Source organism: Callorhinus ursinus, unplaced genomic scaffold (assembly GCF_003265705.2).
Source record: "Callorhinus ursinus isolate GAN/ISIS: 27379988/994484 unplaced genomic scaffold, GSC_fseal_2.0 scaffold17, whole genome shotgun sequence".
Taxonomy (NCBI): Eukaryota; Metazoa; Chordata; class Mammalia; order Carnivora; family Otariidae; genus Callorhinus; species Callorhinus ursinus.
The window spans coordinates 36,671,968-36,689,217 of NW_027397079.1; the positions used below are offsets into that span (position 1 = coordinate 36,671,968).

Below are 17,250 nucleotides of genomic sequence, written 5' to 3' on the forward strand. Positions count from 1 at the left end.
ACACACACACACACACACACACACACACACACACACACACACACAGGAATATTACTCAGCCATCAAAAATAATGAAATTTTGCCATTTGCAATGACATGGATGGGACTAGAGGGTATTATGCTAAAAGAAATAAGTCAGTCAGAGAAAGACAAATACCATATGATTTCACTCATATGTGGAATTTAAGAAACAAAACAGAGGAATATTGGAGAAAGGAAGGAAAAATGAAATAAGACAAAAACAGGGAGACAAACCATAAGAGACTCTTAACTATAAGAAACAAACTGAGGGTTGGCTGAAGGAGAGGTGGGTCGGGGGACTGGGTAACCAGGTGAAGGGCATTAAGGAGGGCACTTGATGGAATGAGCACCGGGTGTTTTATGTAAATGATGAATCACTAAACTCTCCCTCTGAAACTAAAAATACACTGTATGTTAATTAAATTGAATTTAAATAGAAATTGAAAAAATGGCATGTAGAAATTTATAAGAAACAGTATCTAATTTCAAAGAATTCTGAAGAGACTTTTTTCATAGTGTTTGAAATGACTAGAGAGGAACATTGTGAGGGTCAAGGAATTAGTGAAAGTTTTAATACAACATCTAAACACTATAAATATTTGTGAGGAAAACAATTCTAGAACAGCCAAAATTTTGATTTACTGCAATATGCTAGCAACAATCTATTGGAAAACAAAATTATAAAAATGCCATTTACACTAGGTTAAAAATAGTGCAAATACTTAGGAATGAATATCACTAAGCATATAAAACTATGAATTTATTCAATAAGCAGTACAATTTAAGATCATAAATTATTTGCAAAGTCATATTTACCCTTCATGTTCTGCATTCTCTCTGTTGCATGATTTTCTCATTTCATTTCGTTTCATGATCATAATAGTGAATATTATGATAAAGGGCAGAACAATGTAGAAACTCAGAATAAGCCAGTTGTTCTGCTGTGCATTGTAGTCTTCTTTAATAAAAATTATATCTAGAAATAAAACATAGAAATCAGTAGATATTTTCTTCACTAAATATTTAATAAACTTATATTTCTTTCACTTTAATCTTTTTATATATATAAATAATTGAAATTTTAATATATTGCCAAATCTTACAGGGGAAAATAAAAGGACATTTAAGCTCATAACCCCTAACAACAATGGAACTTTTGTCACATTTCTTATTTGTCTTTTATGCATATTTGTTTAATTATGGTAACTATAAATGTTTTGAGTACTGCTTGCTATAGTCAGCATATTTATGACATCAATGTTTTTTAAAAGTAACACATTAATAGGATTTAAGTTAAAAATTTAGAAAGGAATATTCTGTGAAAACTCCCTTCCCCCACCCTTGCCAAGTCACAGTTTCTTTTCTTGAAGGAAATCATCTTTAAATGACTCATGTTTTATGCATCTAAATGAAATTCATATCTATATCTATTCTTGTATCTATGAAAAAGAGAAAAAAAGATGTGGTATATTTGCAATGGGATATTATTCAGCCATAAAAGGAATGAAATCTTACCATTTGCAATGATATGGATGGAACTAGAGACTATAATGTTAAATGAAATAAGATGGTCAGAGAAAGACAAACATCTTCTGTTATTTCTTATACTTAAAAATTAAAGCATTACATGATTCAGAAAAGTACACAATATATAAATATATTAGCAATGAATTAGCAAAAACTCTTCAGATCTCAAAACAGATCCTGCCAGAATCCAAGAGAATCCTTAGGCTATTTTAAATCATTTCTTTTCAAAGTTTACAAATATCTTGATTTCTTCTATTATGTTTATTTAGTGAATTTTTGCTGAAGTATAGCATGTAAACAGAAATGGATGTATGCCATAATTATACAGCTCTAAGAATTTTCTAAATTAAACACATTCATGTAACCAACACCAAATCCAGGAGGCATAATATTGCCAGTACCTCAGAACTCCCAACCTGATTTCTTCCAATTGTTATCCTTCGCAAAGATAATTACTACTTTGGTCTCTAAGACCATGAATCAATTTGTTTACAGATTTTAAACCTTATGTAAATAGAATTATATTGGATATACTTTTTTTCTGTTTTTTCTCTCTTTATTACCTAATTTGGGAATTTACGCACATTGTTGTTTATAGTTGTAAAATGTTCATTCAGACCACTGTATGCTATATCTTTGCATAGAAATAACAGCCATTAATGCATTCTATTCCTTATGGGTATTCAAGTAATTTGGAATTATGAGTATAATGAATAGTGCTGTTATGAATATTCTACTAAATGTCTTTTAGTCAACATATGTACACATACTTCTCAACAGATATATGCCCTTGGAGTAGTAATGCTTACTCATAGCATATACCTATTTTAAGCATTAGTAAATTTTACAATGATTTTCCTAAATGGTTATAACAGTTATATTTCCATTAGCAGTGGATAGGAGTCTTGGATATATCATATATATGGTATTTATTTTTTAAATTATATTCTTTATATACAATAAAATGCAAACATTTTAGCTGTACATATGGATAAGATTTGATAAATATATATTGATAAATATATACCCCACTTAGACAAACATTTTAAAGATTTTTTTTTTGACATCTGTGGCTTTTCTCCATTTAGTGTAAAAGTCTTACAATTTTTTATTTGGTAAGTAAATAAAATGGGTTTAACTAGTGCCTGAGATTTGACAAAAAAATAGCATGAATAGCCTCACTTATCATTTAAATTTTGTTACTTTAACATCTTGGAGGTATTTCCGACATATAATAATACACATATTTAAAATTTATGATTTGATAGGTTTTGTTATGTGTATACACCCATGAAATCATCACCTCTATCAAAATAATGAATATATCCATTATCCACTAAAGTTTCCTCTTGCTCCTTTATAATCTTATCAATCTACCACTCCCCCACATATGCAGCCACTGATCTGCATTCCCTCACTATAAATTAATTTGCATGTTCTACAATTTAATATAAAATTAGATAGTATTCTTTTTAATCTTGCCTTTCTTTTTCACATAAGGTACTGTTGAAATTCATCCACACTGGTACTTGTAACGAGCTCATTCCTTTTTATCGTTCAATCGTAATCTATTGTTTGGATATACAATACTTGTTTATCAATCACCTGTTGATTTATATTGGGGTTATTTCCAGATTTTATCTACTATAAATAAAGCTGTTATAAACATTTATATACAAAGCTTTGTATTTGCATAAGCATTCTATTTCTTGGGTAAAGGTGAAATGACTAGATTATATGGTAGGTGAATGCTTACCTTCTTAAGAAACTGTGAAGCTGTGCAATTTTACATTACAACAGCAGTATATGGGACACTATCTTCAAACCATAGTTAGCTTTTTAAATGTAACCAATTTTTGTAGAGATGTAATGGTATCTAATTTTGAATTTAATTTGTATTTTCCCATTTAAAATGACACTGGGCCTTTTTACATGTGCTTATTTGTCATCTATATATCCTCTTTGTTGAAGTTTCAATTCAAGTATTTTGTCTATTTTTTGTAGGGTTGTTTGCATTTTATTGTTTCAGGGATTCTTTATGTATCCTTAATATAAATGTTTGTATATTCTAAATACAAATACTTTATCAGTGCACCTGAAGATAGCCCCTCCAGCTGTGCACCTGTATGCCTCTTAGCCAAAGGTCCATCACTGCCTCCACTGAAGTATGCATACCTGGAGGCAGAGTGTGAAGCCATGAGAGCAAACACACCCGGAGCCACTACAACTTCCCATGAGCCCATAGTTGTCACTGGCCCTTGTTACCTACCCTTGGCCTGATCACATGTGTGTCTCCAACTGATCTCTGCCATTACATAGGCACTTGAGGCTGGGCCCTACAGTTAAATGTGTGCACATCACTTGGTCTAGCCACCAACACTGCTTAAACTTGCCCCTAGCTATTGGTCCTTGAAGTGCCACTTAGGACCCAAACAACCCTTGCAGCAACTATAGACCCCATAGGGTGCTCACAAGGACCATACAAGTGTTGATAAGGTAGACCCCAGTGGTCTGAGCCAAAAAGACATTACATCTCCCTGGACCCTGTGCCACTGTGTGCTGGTGCACTTAGTACTTTGCATCACTAGACCCAGGATCACAGCATGATCAAGTGTGCTCCATTCACATGTGAAAGGCTTCCCTTTTTAAAATTATTCCATAAAGTGTGGAAGAGATGACCACATCTTCAAATGTATAGACACCTATGCAAGGCTGCAGGGATCCTGAAGAATCAAGAAATGTCTCCATAAAAGGAATATAGTAAACCTCCAATAATTGTCCCACAAGCAGTGGTGATCGAGTAATTGCTCAACAAAGAATTTAAAGTAGCTGTTCTACAGATACTCAGAGAGCTATAAGAGAATACAGATAAACAATTTAATGATACCAGGAATAAATATAAGAACAAAATGAGAAGCTCAACAAGAAAAAAACTAGAAATGGGCACAGCTGAAGTATATAATTACTAGAGTAAATAATTCAATATAGAGAGCTTCAACAGCAAACCTGAACAAGCTGAAAAAAGAAAGAGTGATCTAGAAGAAAGATCAGTTGAAATTATTTGATCAGAAGTGCAAAAAGAAAAAAAGAAGGAAGAATCAAGAAAGCCTGTGGAAGTTATGGAACAACATGAAAATACATAATGTACACATTGGATTACTGGAAGAAGAAGAGGGGGAGAAAGGAATTGAAAGCTTATTTGAAGAAATAATGGCTGAGAAATTCCCAAACTTGGGGAGAGATTTGGACATCCACGTTCATAAAGCAAATAGGTCACCTCAAAATTTCAATCCAAAATGTTCTTCTCCAAGACAATTAATAACAAAACTCTCTAAAACCAAAGAGAAAGAATTTTAAAGGCAAGAGAAAAAAATCTCCCTCAGATAAGAAAATCCCCATAAGGCTATCAGTGGGTTTCTCAGCAGATACCTCACAGGCCAGGAGAGAATGGGATGACATATTGAAAATACTAAAAGTAAGAAACTGCCAACTAAGAATACTTTAACCAGCAAAGTTGTCCTTGTGAATTGAAGGTGTGATGAAGATTTTCCCTTAATAAACAAAAGCTGAGGAAATTTATCAACACTAAACCTGCCTTATAAGAAATGCTGAAAGGTTTTCTTCAAGCTGAAACAAATGAATGCTAATTAGTAACATATAAACATATGAAAATACACATTGGCAAAGATAAGTATGTAGTCAGATTCAAAATACCCTAATAATGTGCTAACTAGTTAACTCTAGAATAAAGGTTAAAGGACAGAAAGCATTAAAAACAGTTATAGTTTCACCAATTTTTAATGGATACACAATAAAAAATATAAATTTTGACACCAAAAACATAAAAAGGGGAATAAAAGAATATTGGTTTTGTATATGATCAAGATTGAACTGTTATCAGAATAATATATATTTTATTTGTTTTATGATGTTTTTACTTTATGTTTTATGTTTTATAGTGTAAATCTCATAAGAACCACGAAGAAAAAATCTACAATAGAAACAGAAAAAATAAAGAGAAGAAAATCATCAATATATAAAGGAAGGCATCAAAAAAGGAATAAAAGAAAAATGGAACTGTAAAACAGCCAGAAAACAATAAGATGACATTAGGAAGTCCTTATTTATCAATACTTATTCTTAGTGTTAATGGATAGGCCAATTTAAAGACATAGAGAGGGGCACTTGGGTGGTTTAGTCGGTTAAGTGTCTGACTCTTGATTTCCATTCAGGTTGTGATCTCAGGGTCATGAGATTGAATCCCACGTCAGACTCTGCACTCAGTGGGGAGTTTACTTGAGATTCTTTCCCTCTCCTTTTTCCCCTCCCCCCTGCTCACATGCATTCTCTCTCTCTCAAATAAATAAATCTTTAAAAATAATAAATAAATAAAAGGCATAGAGTGGCTGAATGGATAAAAAATAAGACTCAACTATATGCTGCCTACAAAAAACTCACTTCAGCTTCAATGACACACATAGGTTCAAAGTAAGGAGATGGCAAAATATATTCCATGCAAGTGGCAACTAAAAGAGAGCAGAAGTAGCTATACTGAAATCAGACAAAGTAGACTTTAAGCCAAAAACAGTAGCAAGAAACATAGAAAGTTATTATATAATGCTAAGGGATCAATTAATCAAGAAGATATGGCAATTATAAATATTTATGTATATACCCAACATCAGAACACCTGAATATATTAAGCAAATAGTAACAGGTCTGAAGGGAGAAATAGAAAACAATATAATAATAGTAGAGGACCACAATACTCTTCTTTTAGCAATGAATAGATCCTTCAGATAATTAACAAGGAAACTGACCTGAATCATACTGTAGAATAAAGGGACCTAACAGACACATACAGAAACTTCTATCCAAAAGCAACAGAATACATATTCTCTTCTAGTGCACATATTCTTCAGGGTAGATCACATGATAGGTCATAAAACATGTCTTAGCAAGTTTAAGAAGAATAAAATCATCCTTATCGATTTGTCTTTTACTAAAGTTTTTATTTAAATTACAATTAGTTAACATACAGTGTAATATTTAGTTTCATTTGTACAATATAGTGATTCAACACTTCCATAATGCTCATCTCAGCAAGTACACTCCTTAATTCCCATCACCTATTTTACCCATCCCCCCACAAATCTCCCCTCTAGTGACCATCAGTTTGTTCTCCATAGTTAAGAGTCTGTTTCTTGGTTTGCCTCCTCCTCTCTTCCCCCTGACCCTTTACCCATTTGTTTTGTTTCTTAAATTCCACATATGAGTGAAATCATATGGTATTTGTCTTTCTCTGACTGACTTATTTCACTTAACATAATACTCTGTAGCTCCATCTGTGTCATTGCAAATGGCAAGATTTCATTCTTTTTTATGGCTTTTGTAATAGTCCATTGTCTGTATGTATATATGTGTATATGTGTGTGTGTGTGTGTGTGTGTGTGTGTGTGTGTGTGTGTATGCCACATTTGTCTATAGATGGACACTTTGGGGCTTCCATTATCTTGACTGTTGTAAATAATGTTGAAATAAACATAGGGGTGCATACTTCTTTTTAAATTATTGTTTTCATTTTCTTTGGGTAAATACCCAGTAGTGGAATTATTGGATCCTATGGTACTCTTATTTTTAAATTTTTGAGGAACTTCCATACTGTTTCCCCCAGTGGCTGTACGAATTTACATTCCAACCAACAGTGAACAAAAGTTCCTTAATCATACCAAGTATCTTTTCCAATCACAATAGTATGAAACTAGAAATTAATAAAAGAAGGAAAGATGGAAATAAATTACCTAATTTTATACCTCATGGAACTAGGGAAAAAAAACTAAGGTCAAAGTTAGAAGGAAGGAAATAACCAACATCAAAGCAAAAGTAAATGAAATAGAGACTAGAAACACAACAGAAAAAAAATCAATAAAGCTAAGACCTGATTTTTAAAAAATATTAAAAAAGACAAACCTTTAACTATGCTAACTCAAGAAAAGAGAAAGAAATCAAATAAAATCAGAAATGAAAGAGTAGACATTACAACACATACCACAGAAATGCAAAGAATCATGAGAGACTACTATGAATAATTTTAGCCAAACAAACTGGATAACCTAGATGAAATGGATAAATTCCTATAAATATATAATCTATCAAGAATGAAACATGAAAAGTAGAAAATCTGAACAGACCAATAAGAGTATGGAGATGAATCAGTAATCAAAAACTCCCAAAACAGAAAATCCCCAAGCCAGATGGTTTTTGGTGAATGTTAACAAATATTTAAAGAAAGATTAACAGCAATCTTTCTCAAGCACTTTCAAAAATTGAAGAGAAGACACTCTCAAACTCATCTGCAAGAACAGCATTACCCTGATACCAAAATCAGATAAGGATACCACAAGAAAGGAAAATTACAGACAAATATCTGTTATAAATATAGATGCAAAAATTCTTTTTTTTTTCAATTTTATATCCAGTATAGTTAACATGCAGTGTTATATTTGAGTTAATATTTGTTAATATAATAGCTGTAGTAATAGAGATACTCTAAAATCTTAATGTCCTAATACAATTTAATTTCTCTCTCAGTCAAATTTTAATTAGGGTTTAACAAATGGCCTTCCATTTGGTTAGATGCAAAAATTTTTAACAAAATATTACCAAACCAAATTCAAGAACACATCAAAAAGATAATTCATCATGAGAAAGTAGGATTTATCTCTGAGATGATTAAACATATATAAATCAATAAATGTGAAAAACCACATAAATCGAATGAAAGATAAAAAGATACGAATCATATGATCATCTCAATAAATGCACAAAAAGCACTTAACAAAATATAACATCTTTTCATGATAAAAACTCTTAACAAATTTATTATGATACCGCATCATAATAAAGGCCATATACAAGTCCACAGCTAATATTTGTACTCAATGGTAAAATTTTGAAAGATTTTCATTTGAGATGAAAAATAAGATAGCTTTTGTTCAACATAGTATTGGGATTCCTATTTATAGTAATCAAGCAAGATAAAGATATAAATATTACCCAGATCAGTAAGGAAGAAGAAAAATTATCTTTGCAGATAATACGATCCTATGTATAGAAAATACTAAAGACACTACCAAAAAATTGTATCTACCCAACAAATTCAATGAAGTTGCAAGATACCAAATGAACATCTAGAAAATAGTTGTGTTTCTTACATGTATGATAAAACATCTGAGGGCAAAAAACAACAGCAACAAAAAACGAAAAAAACAATTCTTTTCACAGTAACATCAAAAAAATTAAAATATTTAGGAATAAATTTAACCAATGAGGTGAACCATCTGTACACTGAACATGACAAAATTTTAATGAAAGAAATTGAAGAAGAGGCAAACAAATGGAAATGTATCCCATGTTCATGGATTGAAAGAATTAAAATTTTGTTAAAATGTCCATACTACTCAAAGTCATCCATAGGTTTAATGAAATCCCTACCAAATTTCCACAGAAATAGAAAAAACAATTAAAGTTTGTTTGAAGTTGCAGAAGACCCTGAAGAGCCAAATTGACCCAGAAAAAGAAGACCAAAAGCTGGAGGCATCACACTTTCTGATTTCAAACTATACTACAAAGCTATAGTAATCAAAACAGTATAGTACTGGCATAAAAATAGACATGTAGAACAATGGAGCAGAATTGAGAGCCCAGAAATAAACCCCTGCATATATGGTCAAGTAATATTTGACAAGAGACCCAAAACTACTCAATGGGGAAAGGATAGTCTCCTCAAAATATCGTTTAGAGGAAAACTGGATAACCACATGAAAATTAATTAATTAAATACTAAATAAATAAATTTTGCTGCTCTGTGGTATCTGTTGTAACATCTCCTCTTTCATTTCTGATTTTATTTGATTTCTTTCTCTTTTCTTGAGTTAGTATAGTTAAAGGTTTGTCTTTTTTAATATTTTTTTAAAATACATTGTAAAAAATGTAGTTTCTATATTTGTGGAAAACTTGAAGACTGTCCCTCAGGCCTAACCTCCAGGCTAACTAAATAGGCCTCTTCATAGGAAGACTGGGGTTGTGTTTCAGTCTGCTCTTTGTGCACTATCCTTATAGTGATGGTGGTCTGCCAAAAACTCTTTCTGATTGTTATAGCCCCATGGAGTTCTGGAATGCCAACACTCTTGGCCACCAGGCTAGGAGATCAAGTCGTGCCTCCTGTGTGGATTGTGTATACCCACTCACTTTAGCAAGGCAGCTGGAGAGTGTATGGGGTGAAGGATGCTTACCAGTTGAGTACTGGGTATTCCTATACCACTATCTTGGAAAGCCTGAGCAATTGCTTTTAAATTGAATGTTTACTTGATAGATATTTAAATTATTATTATTGGATTTATATTTATTTAGCTATTCTATTTGTCTAATGTTCTTTTCCCTCTATTTAGGCTTCATTTTATTAATTGGTGGAATTTTAATTCTTTTATTTTTTTCTAAAAATTTTGAATTGTTTTCCTAGTGTTTACTCTGGAATTACAATACAGGCATTCCTCAAAAGATATTGCAGGTTCAGTTCCATACCACCACAATAAAGCAAATATCACAATAAAGCAAGTTAATCTTCCTGTTTCCCAGTGTATATAAAAGTTATGTTTGCAGTATATTGTAGTCTATTAAGTATGCATTATCATTACAAAAACATTGCAAATACCTTAATGTAAAAATATATTATTGCTAAAAAGTGTTAAGCATCATCTGAGCTTTCAGCGAGTCATAATATTTTTGCAGGTGGAGAGTTTTGCCTCAACATTGATGGCTGCTGACTGATCAGGGTGGTGGTTGTTGAAGGCTAGGATGGTTGTGGCATTTTGTTAAAATAAGACAACAATGAAATTTGTTGCATTGATTGGCTCTTCCTTTCATGATTTCTTTATAGCATGTGATGCTGTTTGATAGCATTTTTACCTATAGTCTACCTCTTTTAAAAATGGAAACCCTGCTTTATGAACCAAGTTTATGTAATCTAAATCTTTTGCTGTCATTTCAACAATCTTCACAGTACCTTCACCAGGAATAGATTCTATCTCAAGAAACCATTTTCTTTGCTCATCCATAAGAAGCAACTCCTCATCTGTTAGTTTTATGATGAGATTGCAGTGATTCAGAAGTCATCCATAAGGGTTGGAATCAACTTGTTCCAAACTCCTGTTAATGTTGATATTTTGACCTCTCCCCATGAATCACAAATGCTCTTAATTGCCTTTAAAATGGTGAATCCTTTCCAGAAAATTTTCAATTTCCTTTGCCCAGATCTATCAGAGGAATCACTATCTATGGCTGCCATAGATTTATGAAATGCATTTCCTAAGTAATAGGACTTGAAAGTTAAAATTACTCCTTCATCTGTGGGCTTTAGAATGAATGTTTTGTTAGCAGGCAAGGCATAAAAACAACATTAATTTTATTGTACATCTCCATCAGAGCTCTTAGGGGACCAGATGCATTGTCAATGAGCAATGTTATTTTGAAAAACATCTATTTTTCTCAGCAGCAGGCTTCAACAGTGTGTTTAAAATATTCAGTAAAACATGTTGTAAACAGATATGCTGTCACCCAGTTTTCTGTTCCATTTATACAGGACATACATGCAGAGTAGATTTAGCATAATTCTTAAGGTTTTTGGATTTTAAGAATGGTAAATGAGCTTTGACTTCAACTCAGTCACCAACTGCATAAGCCCCCAACAGCAGAGACTCAGACTGCCCTTTGAAGCTTTGAAGCCAGGCATTGACTTTTCCTCTCTAGCTATGAAATTAATAGGCGGCATTTTCTTTCAATAGAAGACTGTTTTGTTTACATTGAAAATAGATTGTTTAGTGTAGTCACATTTATTAGTTATCTTAGCTAGATCTTCTGGCTAACTTGCTGCAATTTCTACATCAGCACTTGCTGTTTCACTTTGCACTTTTATATTATGGAGATGGCTTCTTTCCTTAAACATCAACCTCTGCTACCCTCAAACTTTTCTTCTTCAGTTTCCTCACCTCTCTTGGCATTTATAGACTTGAGAATTAGGGCCCTATTCTGGTTTGGGCTTTGACTTAAAGGAATGTTCTGTCTGGTTTGATCTTCTATCCAGACTACTAAAACTTTCTCCATATCAGCAGTAAGGCTATTTTGCTTTTTTATTATTTGTATGTTTATGGATTAGCACTTTTAATTTTCTTCAAAAACTTTGCATGCTTAACTTAGGTAACTGGTGCTAGAGGCCTAGCTTTGGCCTATCTTGGCTTTCAAAATGCCTTCTTTACTAAGGTTAATCATCTGGAGCTTTTGATTTAAATTCAAAGACATGTGACTTTTCCTTCCCCTTGTGCACTTAGAGGCCATTGTAGGCTTATTAACTGGCATAATTTAAGTATTGTTGTGTATCAGGGAATATGGAGGCACAAGAAGAGAGAGAAGAGGGACAGTTTATTGGTGGAGCAGTCAAAGCACATATAATACTTACTCATTAAGTTCACATCTTATTTCTTGCTTTGACACTTATTTAAACCTGAGGATAGTCTTCTAACGTATTTAACTAAGTTGATGAAAAGTAAGTATCTGAGAAAATCTCATTACAAATATTGTGTAACACTAATTAATTAAAGCCACTATTCAAGATAACTCTTTTAATTACTCAGGTGATCATGAAAGATTTTACTCAGCATTATAATTCTTTAATTATTTCATAAAAGAGCATCTATTTTTTTTTTAATTTTAATTTCTACTCACCAGATTTCTGAACATTTCCATCATCAATACTTCCCCCTGGTGAACCAATCTGGAATTCACAATATGGAGGCCTATAGCCAGGAAAGCAATGACAATTACCCAAATTATTACATATCTGAAACAAACAAACAAAAAAGCCATATAATTACTATAAATTGTGTTAGATTTTATATCTTATGTATATCTTCAAAAGAATAAAATCACTATTTTTCTGTTTATTAATACTGTATAAGAAATGTTAGAAAAAATAGTGAAAATTTTGACAACATAATGGTCAATGACAAAATCACTACCTATATGATAGCATATTTATGACCCCTATATATTGACTGTTTTTGATAAGTACTTTGTCTTTTCCCAATCATTTTTAATAAATAGGATTCAATAAATTATGAGTATAATAAATAAGAGTACAACATTGGGTGAATTTAGAATTTCCAAAAATATCTCATTTAGTTATTTTTTAAACATTTGCTACCACCACTTCTGCATTTTCTATTCCTACACTTTAATTTCTATACAAAATATTGTAATAAAATTACCATCCATTGACTTGGCCACTTTAATTTCTTATCTTAATCCCCTTTTCAAAATTTTACTTTAGTGACCAGTCATTTGTATTTCATTTTTAAGTGAAGACATTTTCCAAAATAAAATAAAATAAATGCAAAAAATATTAAAAATGAAAAATAAAATAAAACCTTATAATAAACTTGCAATTCTAGAGGTTTACATCTATGGAGTTTACATGTTATTGTGCTTTTACATTTAATAGTTTAGTATTAATTTTCATTTTAAAGTAAAACAAGTAAATAAAATTTTGTAAAATTCAAATAGTTAAAATGCATAAAGCTAAGAGTTCTCATCCACTAATTAAGTCCCACTTTCCACCAGTAAAATGTTTCTTTGTTTCCTTCCTACTACTAAGTCACTGTCTATTTCTCCCTTCAGTTTTGTTAACATTTCTTTTATATATTTAGATGTTTGGAATTCAGGTGCAAGTCTATTACAATTTTTATATTCTCTTGATGATTCTTTTATCATTATATAGTGACCTTCTTGTCTTTTTTGACAATTTTTGCTAAACTATGTTTTCTCTGATATAAGTATAGCCACACTACTGTCTTTTGGTTACCATTTGCATGGGAAATATCTTTCCATTCCTCCACGTTAAGCTTATGTGTGTCCTTAAAAGTAAAGTAAATCATTGTAGGCAGTATATCATTTCATGTTGTATTTTAATAAAAATTCAATTAATTTATATTTAAAGTAATTATGGGTTAGTAAGGATTTACTATTACCTTTGTTTTCCCTATTTTCTGGTGGTTTCTTTGTTCTGTTTTTCCTCTCTTGCTGTTCTCCTTTGTGATTTGATTTTTAAAAAAAATACTTTTATGCTTTGATTATTTTCTCCTTCTCTTTAGTGAGTCCACTACAGGTTTTTTATTTGGGCTATCATGAAGCTTATATAAAATATTTCGTAGATAGAACAGTCTATTTTAAGCTGATAACAACCCAACTTTGACCTTATACAAATATTCTACACTTTAATTTCTCCTTCCCCCACATTTTGTATAATTGATGCCAAAATTTCCATCATTTTATATGGTGTATTCATTAACACATTTTTGTATCTAGTTAATTTTAATATTTTTCTTTTAAAGATTTGTTATTTATTTATTTATTATTTATTATTTATTTATTTATTTTTGAGAGGGAGAGAGAGAGAGCATGAGCAGGTAGGAGGGGCAGAGAGAGAGGGAGAAGTGGGCTCCCTGCTGATCCCCGGCCTGTAAGAATATGACCTGAGCCAAAGGCAGACACTAAACCAACTGAGCCAGCCAGATACCCTAATTTTAAAACTGTGTCTCTTAACTTTCATGAGTTTAAAGTGATTTACATGTTAACAATGCAATATTAGAGTATTATGAATTTGAATATATTTTAATTTTTACAGTAACTTTTATGCTTTTCCATATTTTCATGTTGTTAGTTTCTATTTTTAACCTTGAAGAACTCCCTTTTGCATTTCAGAAGAGAGAATATATGAAGAAATAATTACTGAAAACTTCCAAAGTTCAATGAATAGCATGAATACAAACATCTGAAAGCTCACAAACTTCAAATAAGATGAACTTAAAATGGCTCACACTGGTGCATATTATAATCAAACTTTAAAAGTCAAAAGCAGAGAGAGAATTTAGAAAGCAGCAAGAGATCCTAAGTGAGATTATCAGCAGCTTTCTCATGAGAAACTTTGGAAACCATCATTTGTTGCTTTTTCTCTAGTTCTTTAAGGTGTAGAGTTAGTTGGTGAATTTGGGATTTTTCTATTTTTTTGAGTGAGGCTTGGATGGCTATGTATTTCCCCCTTAGGACTGCCTTTGCTGTATCCCATAGATTTTGGACTGATATGTTTTCATTCTCATTGGTTTCCATGAATTGTTTAAGTTCTTCTTTGATTTCCTGGTTGACTCAAACATTCTTGAGCAGAGTGGTCTTTAGCTTCCAAGTATTTGAATTTCTGCCAATTTTTTTCTCGTGATTGAGTTCCAGTTTTAAAGCATTATGGTCTGAGAATATGCGGGGAATAATCTCAACCTTTTGGTGTCAGTTGAGTCCTGATTTGTGACCCAGTATGTGGTCTATTCTGGAGAAGGTTCCATGTGCGCTCAAGAAAAATGAGTATTCTGTTGTTTTAGGGTGGAATGTTCTGTATATATCTATGAGGTCCATCTGGTCCAGTGTGTCATTCAAAGTTCTTGTTCTTTGTTGATTTTCTTTGGAAGAGAAATAATTAAGATTAGAGCAGAGATCAATGAATTAGAAACCAGAAACACAGTAGATCAGATCAACGAAACTAGAAGCTGGTTCTTTGAAAGAATTAATAAGATTGATACACCACTGGCCAGACTTATCCAAAAGAAAAGAGAAAGGACCCAAATGAATAAAATTATGAATGAAAGGGGAGAGATCACGATTAACACCAAGGAAATGGAAACAATTATTGGAAATTATCATCAACAACTATATGACAATAAACTGAGCAAGCTGGATGAAATGGATGCCTTCCTGGAAACAATAAACTCCCAAGACTGAAGCAGGAAGAAATTGACAACCTGAATACACCAATAACCAGTAATGTGATTGAAGCAGAGATGAAAAACCTCCCAAAATACAAGAGTCCAGTGCCTGATGGATTCCCTGGGGAATTCTACCAAACATTCAAAGAAGAAATAATACCCATTCTCCTGAAGCTGTTTCAAAAAATAGAAACAGAAGGAACAGTTCCAGACTCATTCTACAAGACCAGCATTACCTTAATCCCTAAACCAGGCAAAGACCCCATCAAAAAGGAAAATTTCAGACCAATATCCCTGATGAATATGGATTCCAAAATCCTCAACAAAATCATAGCTAATAGGATCCAACAATACATTAAAAGGCTCATCCATCATGACCAAGTGGGATTTATCCCCGGGATGCAAGGGTGGTTCAACTTTCGCAAATCAATCAATGTGATAGAACACATTAATAAGAGGAGAGAGAAAAACTATACAGTCCTCTCAATTGATGCAGAAAAAGCATTTGACAAATTACAGCATCCTTTCCTGATTAAAACTCTTCAGAGTACAGGGATAGAGGGAACATTCCTTAAGTTCATAAAATCCATCTATGAAAAACCCACAACGAATATCACTCTCAATGGGGAAAAGCTGAGAGCCTTTCCCTTAAGATCAGGAACACGTCAAGGATGCCCACTCTCGCCACCATTGTTCAACATAGTATTAGAAGTCCTAGCAACAGCAATTAGACAACAAAAAGAAATAAAAGTTATTCAAATTGGCAAAGAAGAAATCAAACTCTCTCTCTTTGCAAATGACATGATATTTTACGTGGAAAACCCAAAGATTCAACCCCCAAATTACTAGAACTCATAGCAATTCAGTACTGTGGCAGGATACAAAACCAATGCACAGAAATCAGTTGCTGTCTTATACACTAGCAATGCAACTGTAGAAAGAGAAATCAGAGAAATGATTCCATTTATAATAGCACCAAAAACCATAAGATACCTTGGAATAAATCTAACCAAAGAGGTAAAGGATCTATACTCTAGGAACTACAGAACACTCATGAAAGAAATTGTAGAAGACACAAAAAGATGGAAAAACATTCCATGCTCATGGATTGGAAGAATAAATATTATTAAAATGTCTATGCTACCCAGACCAATCTATACCTTCAATGCCGTCCCGATCAAAATTCCAATGACATTTTCCAAAGTGCTGGAACAAACAATCCTAAAATTTGTATGGAATCAGAAAAGACCCCGAATCTCTAAGGAAATCTTGAAAAAGAAAAACAAAGCTGTGGGCATCACGTAGCCTGATTTCAAGCTATATTACAAAGCTGTGATCACCAAGACAGCATGGTACTGGCACAAAAACAGACATATAGAGCAATGGAACAGAATAGAGAGCCCAGATATGGACCCTCAACTCTATGGTCAAATAATCTTCAACAAAGCAGGAAAAAATATGCAATGGAAAAAAGACAGTCTCTTCAATAAATGGTGCTGGGAAAATTGGACAGCCACATGCAGAAGAATGAAACTCGACCATTCTCTAACACCATACACAAAGATAAACTCAAAATGGATGAAAGACCTCAATGTGAGACAGGAATCCATCAAAATCCTAGAGGAGAACATAGGCAGTAAGCTCTTCAACATCAGCCACAGCAACTTCTTTCAAGATACATCTCCAAAGGCTATTGAAACAATAGCAAAAATGAACTTTTGGGACTTCATCAAGATAAAAAGCTTCTGCACAGCAAAGGAAACAGTCAACAAAACAAAGAGGCAACCCACAGAATGGGAGAAGATATTTTCAAATGACACTACAGATAAAGGGTTGGTAT

At 32.6% G+C, this 17,250-nt stretch overlaps 1 protein-coding gene across 5 annotated transcripts in view; it reads right to left on the bottom strand.

Moving 5' to 3' along the window:
- LOC112834857 (disintegrin and metalloproteinase domain-containing protein 18-like) overlaps positions 1-17,250 on the bottom strand; it is a 192,441-nt gene that overhangs the window by 15,055 nt on the left and 160,136 nt on the right. For 4 of the 5 annotated variants that reach the window (XM_025886326.2, XM_073902519.1, XM_025886325.2 and 1 more), the window contains 2 exons: positions 12,328-12,442; positions 838-997 (listed from right to left, as the gene is read on the bottom strand). In XM_025886326.2, coding sequence (XP_025742111.1) covers positions 838-997; positions 12,328-12,442 — 275 coding nt within the window. Of the gene's footprint in view, positions 1-837; positions 998-12,327; positions 12,443-17,250 lie in introns of those variants that run through there. The other variant, XR_012381180.1, reaches the window with a different exon arrangement.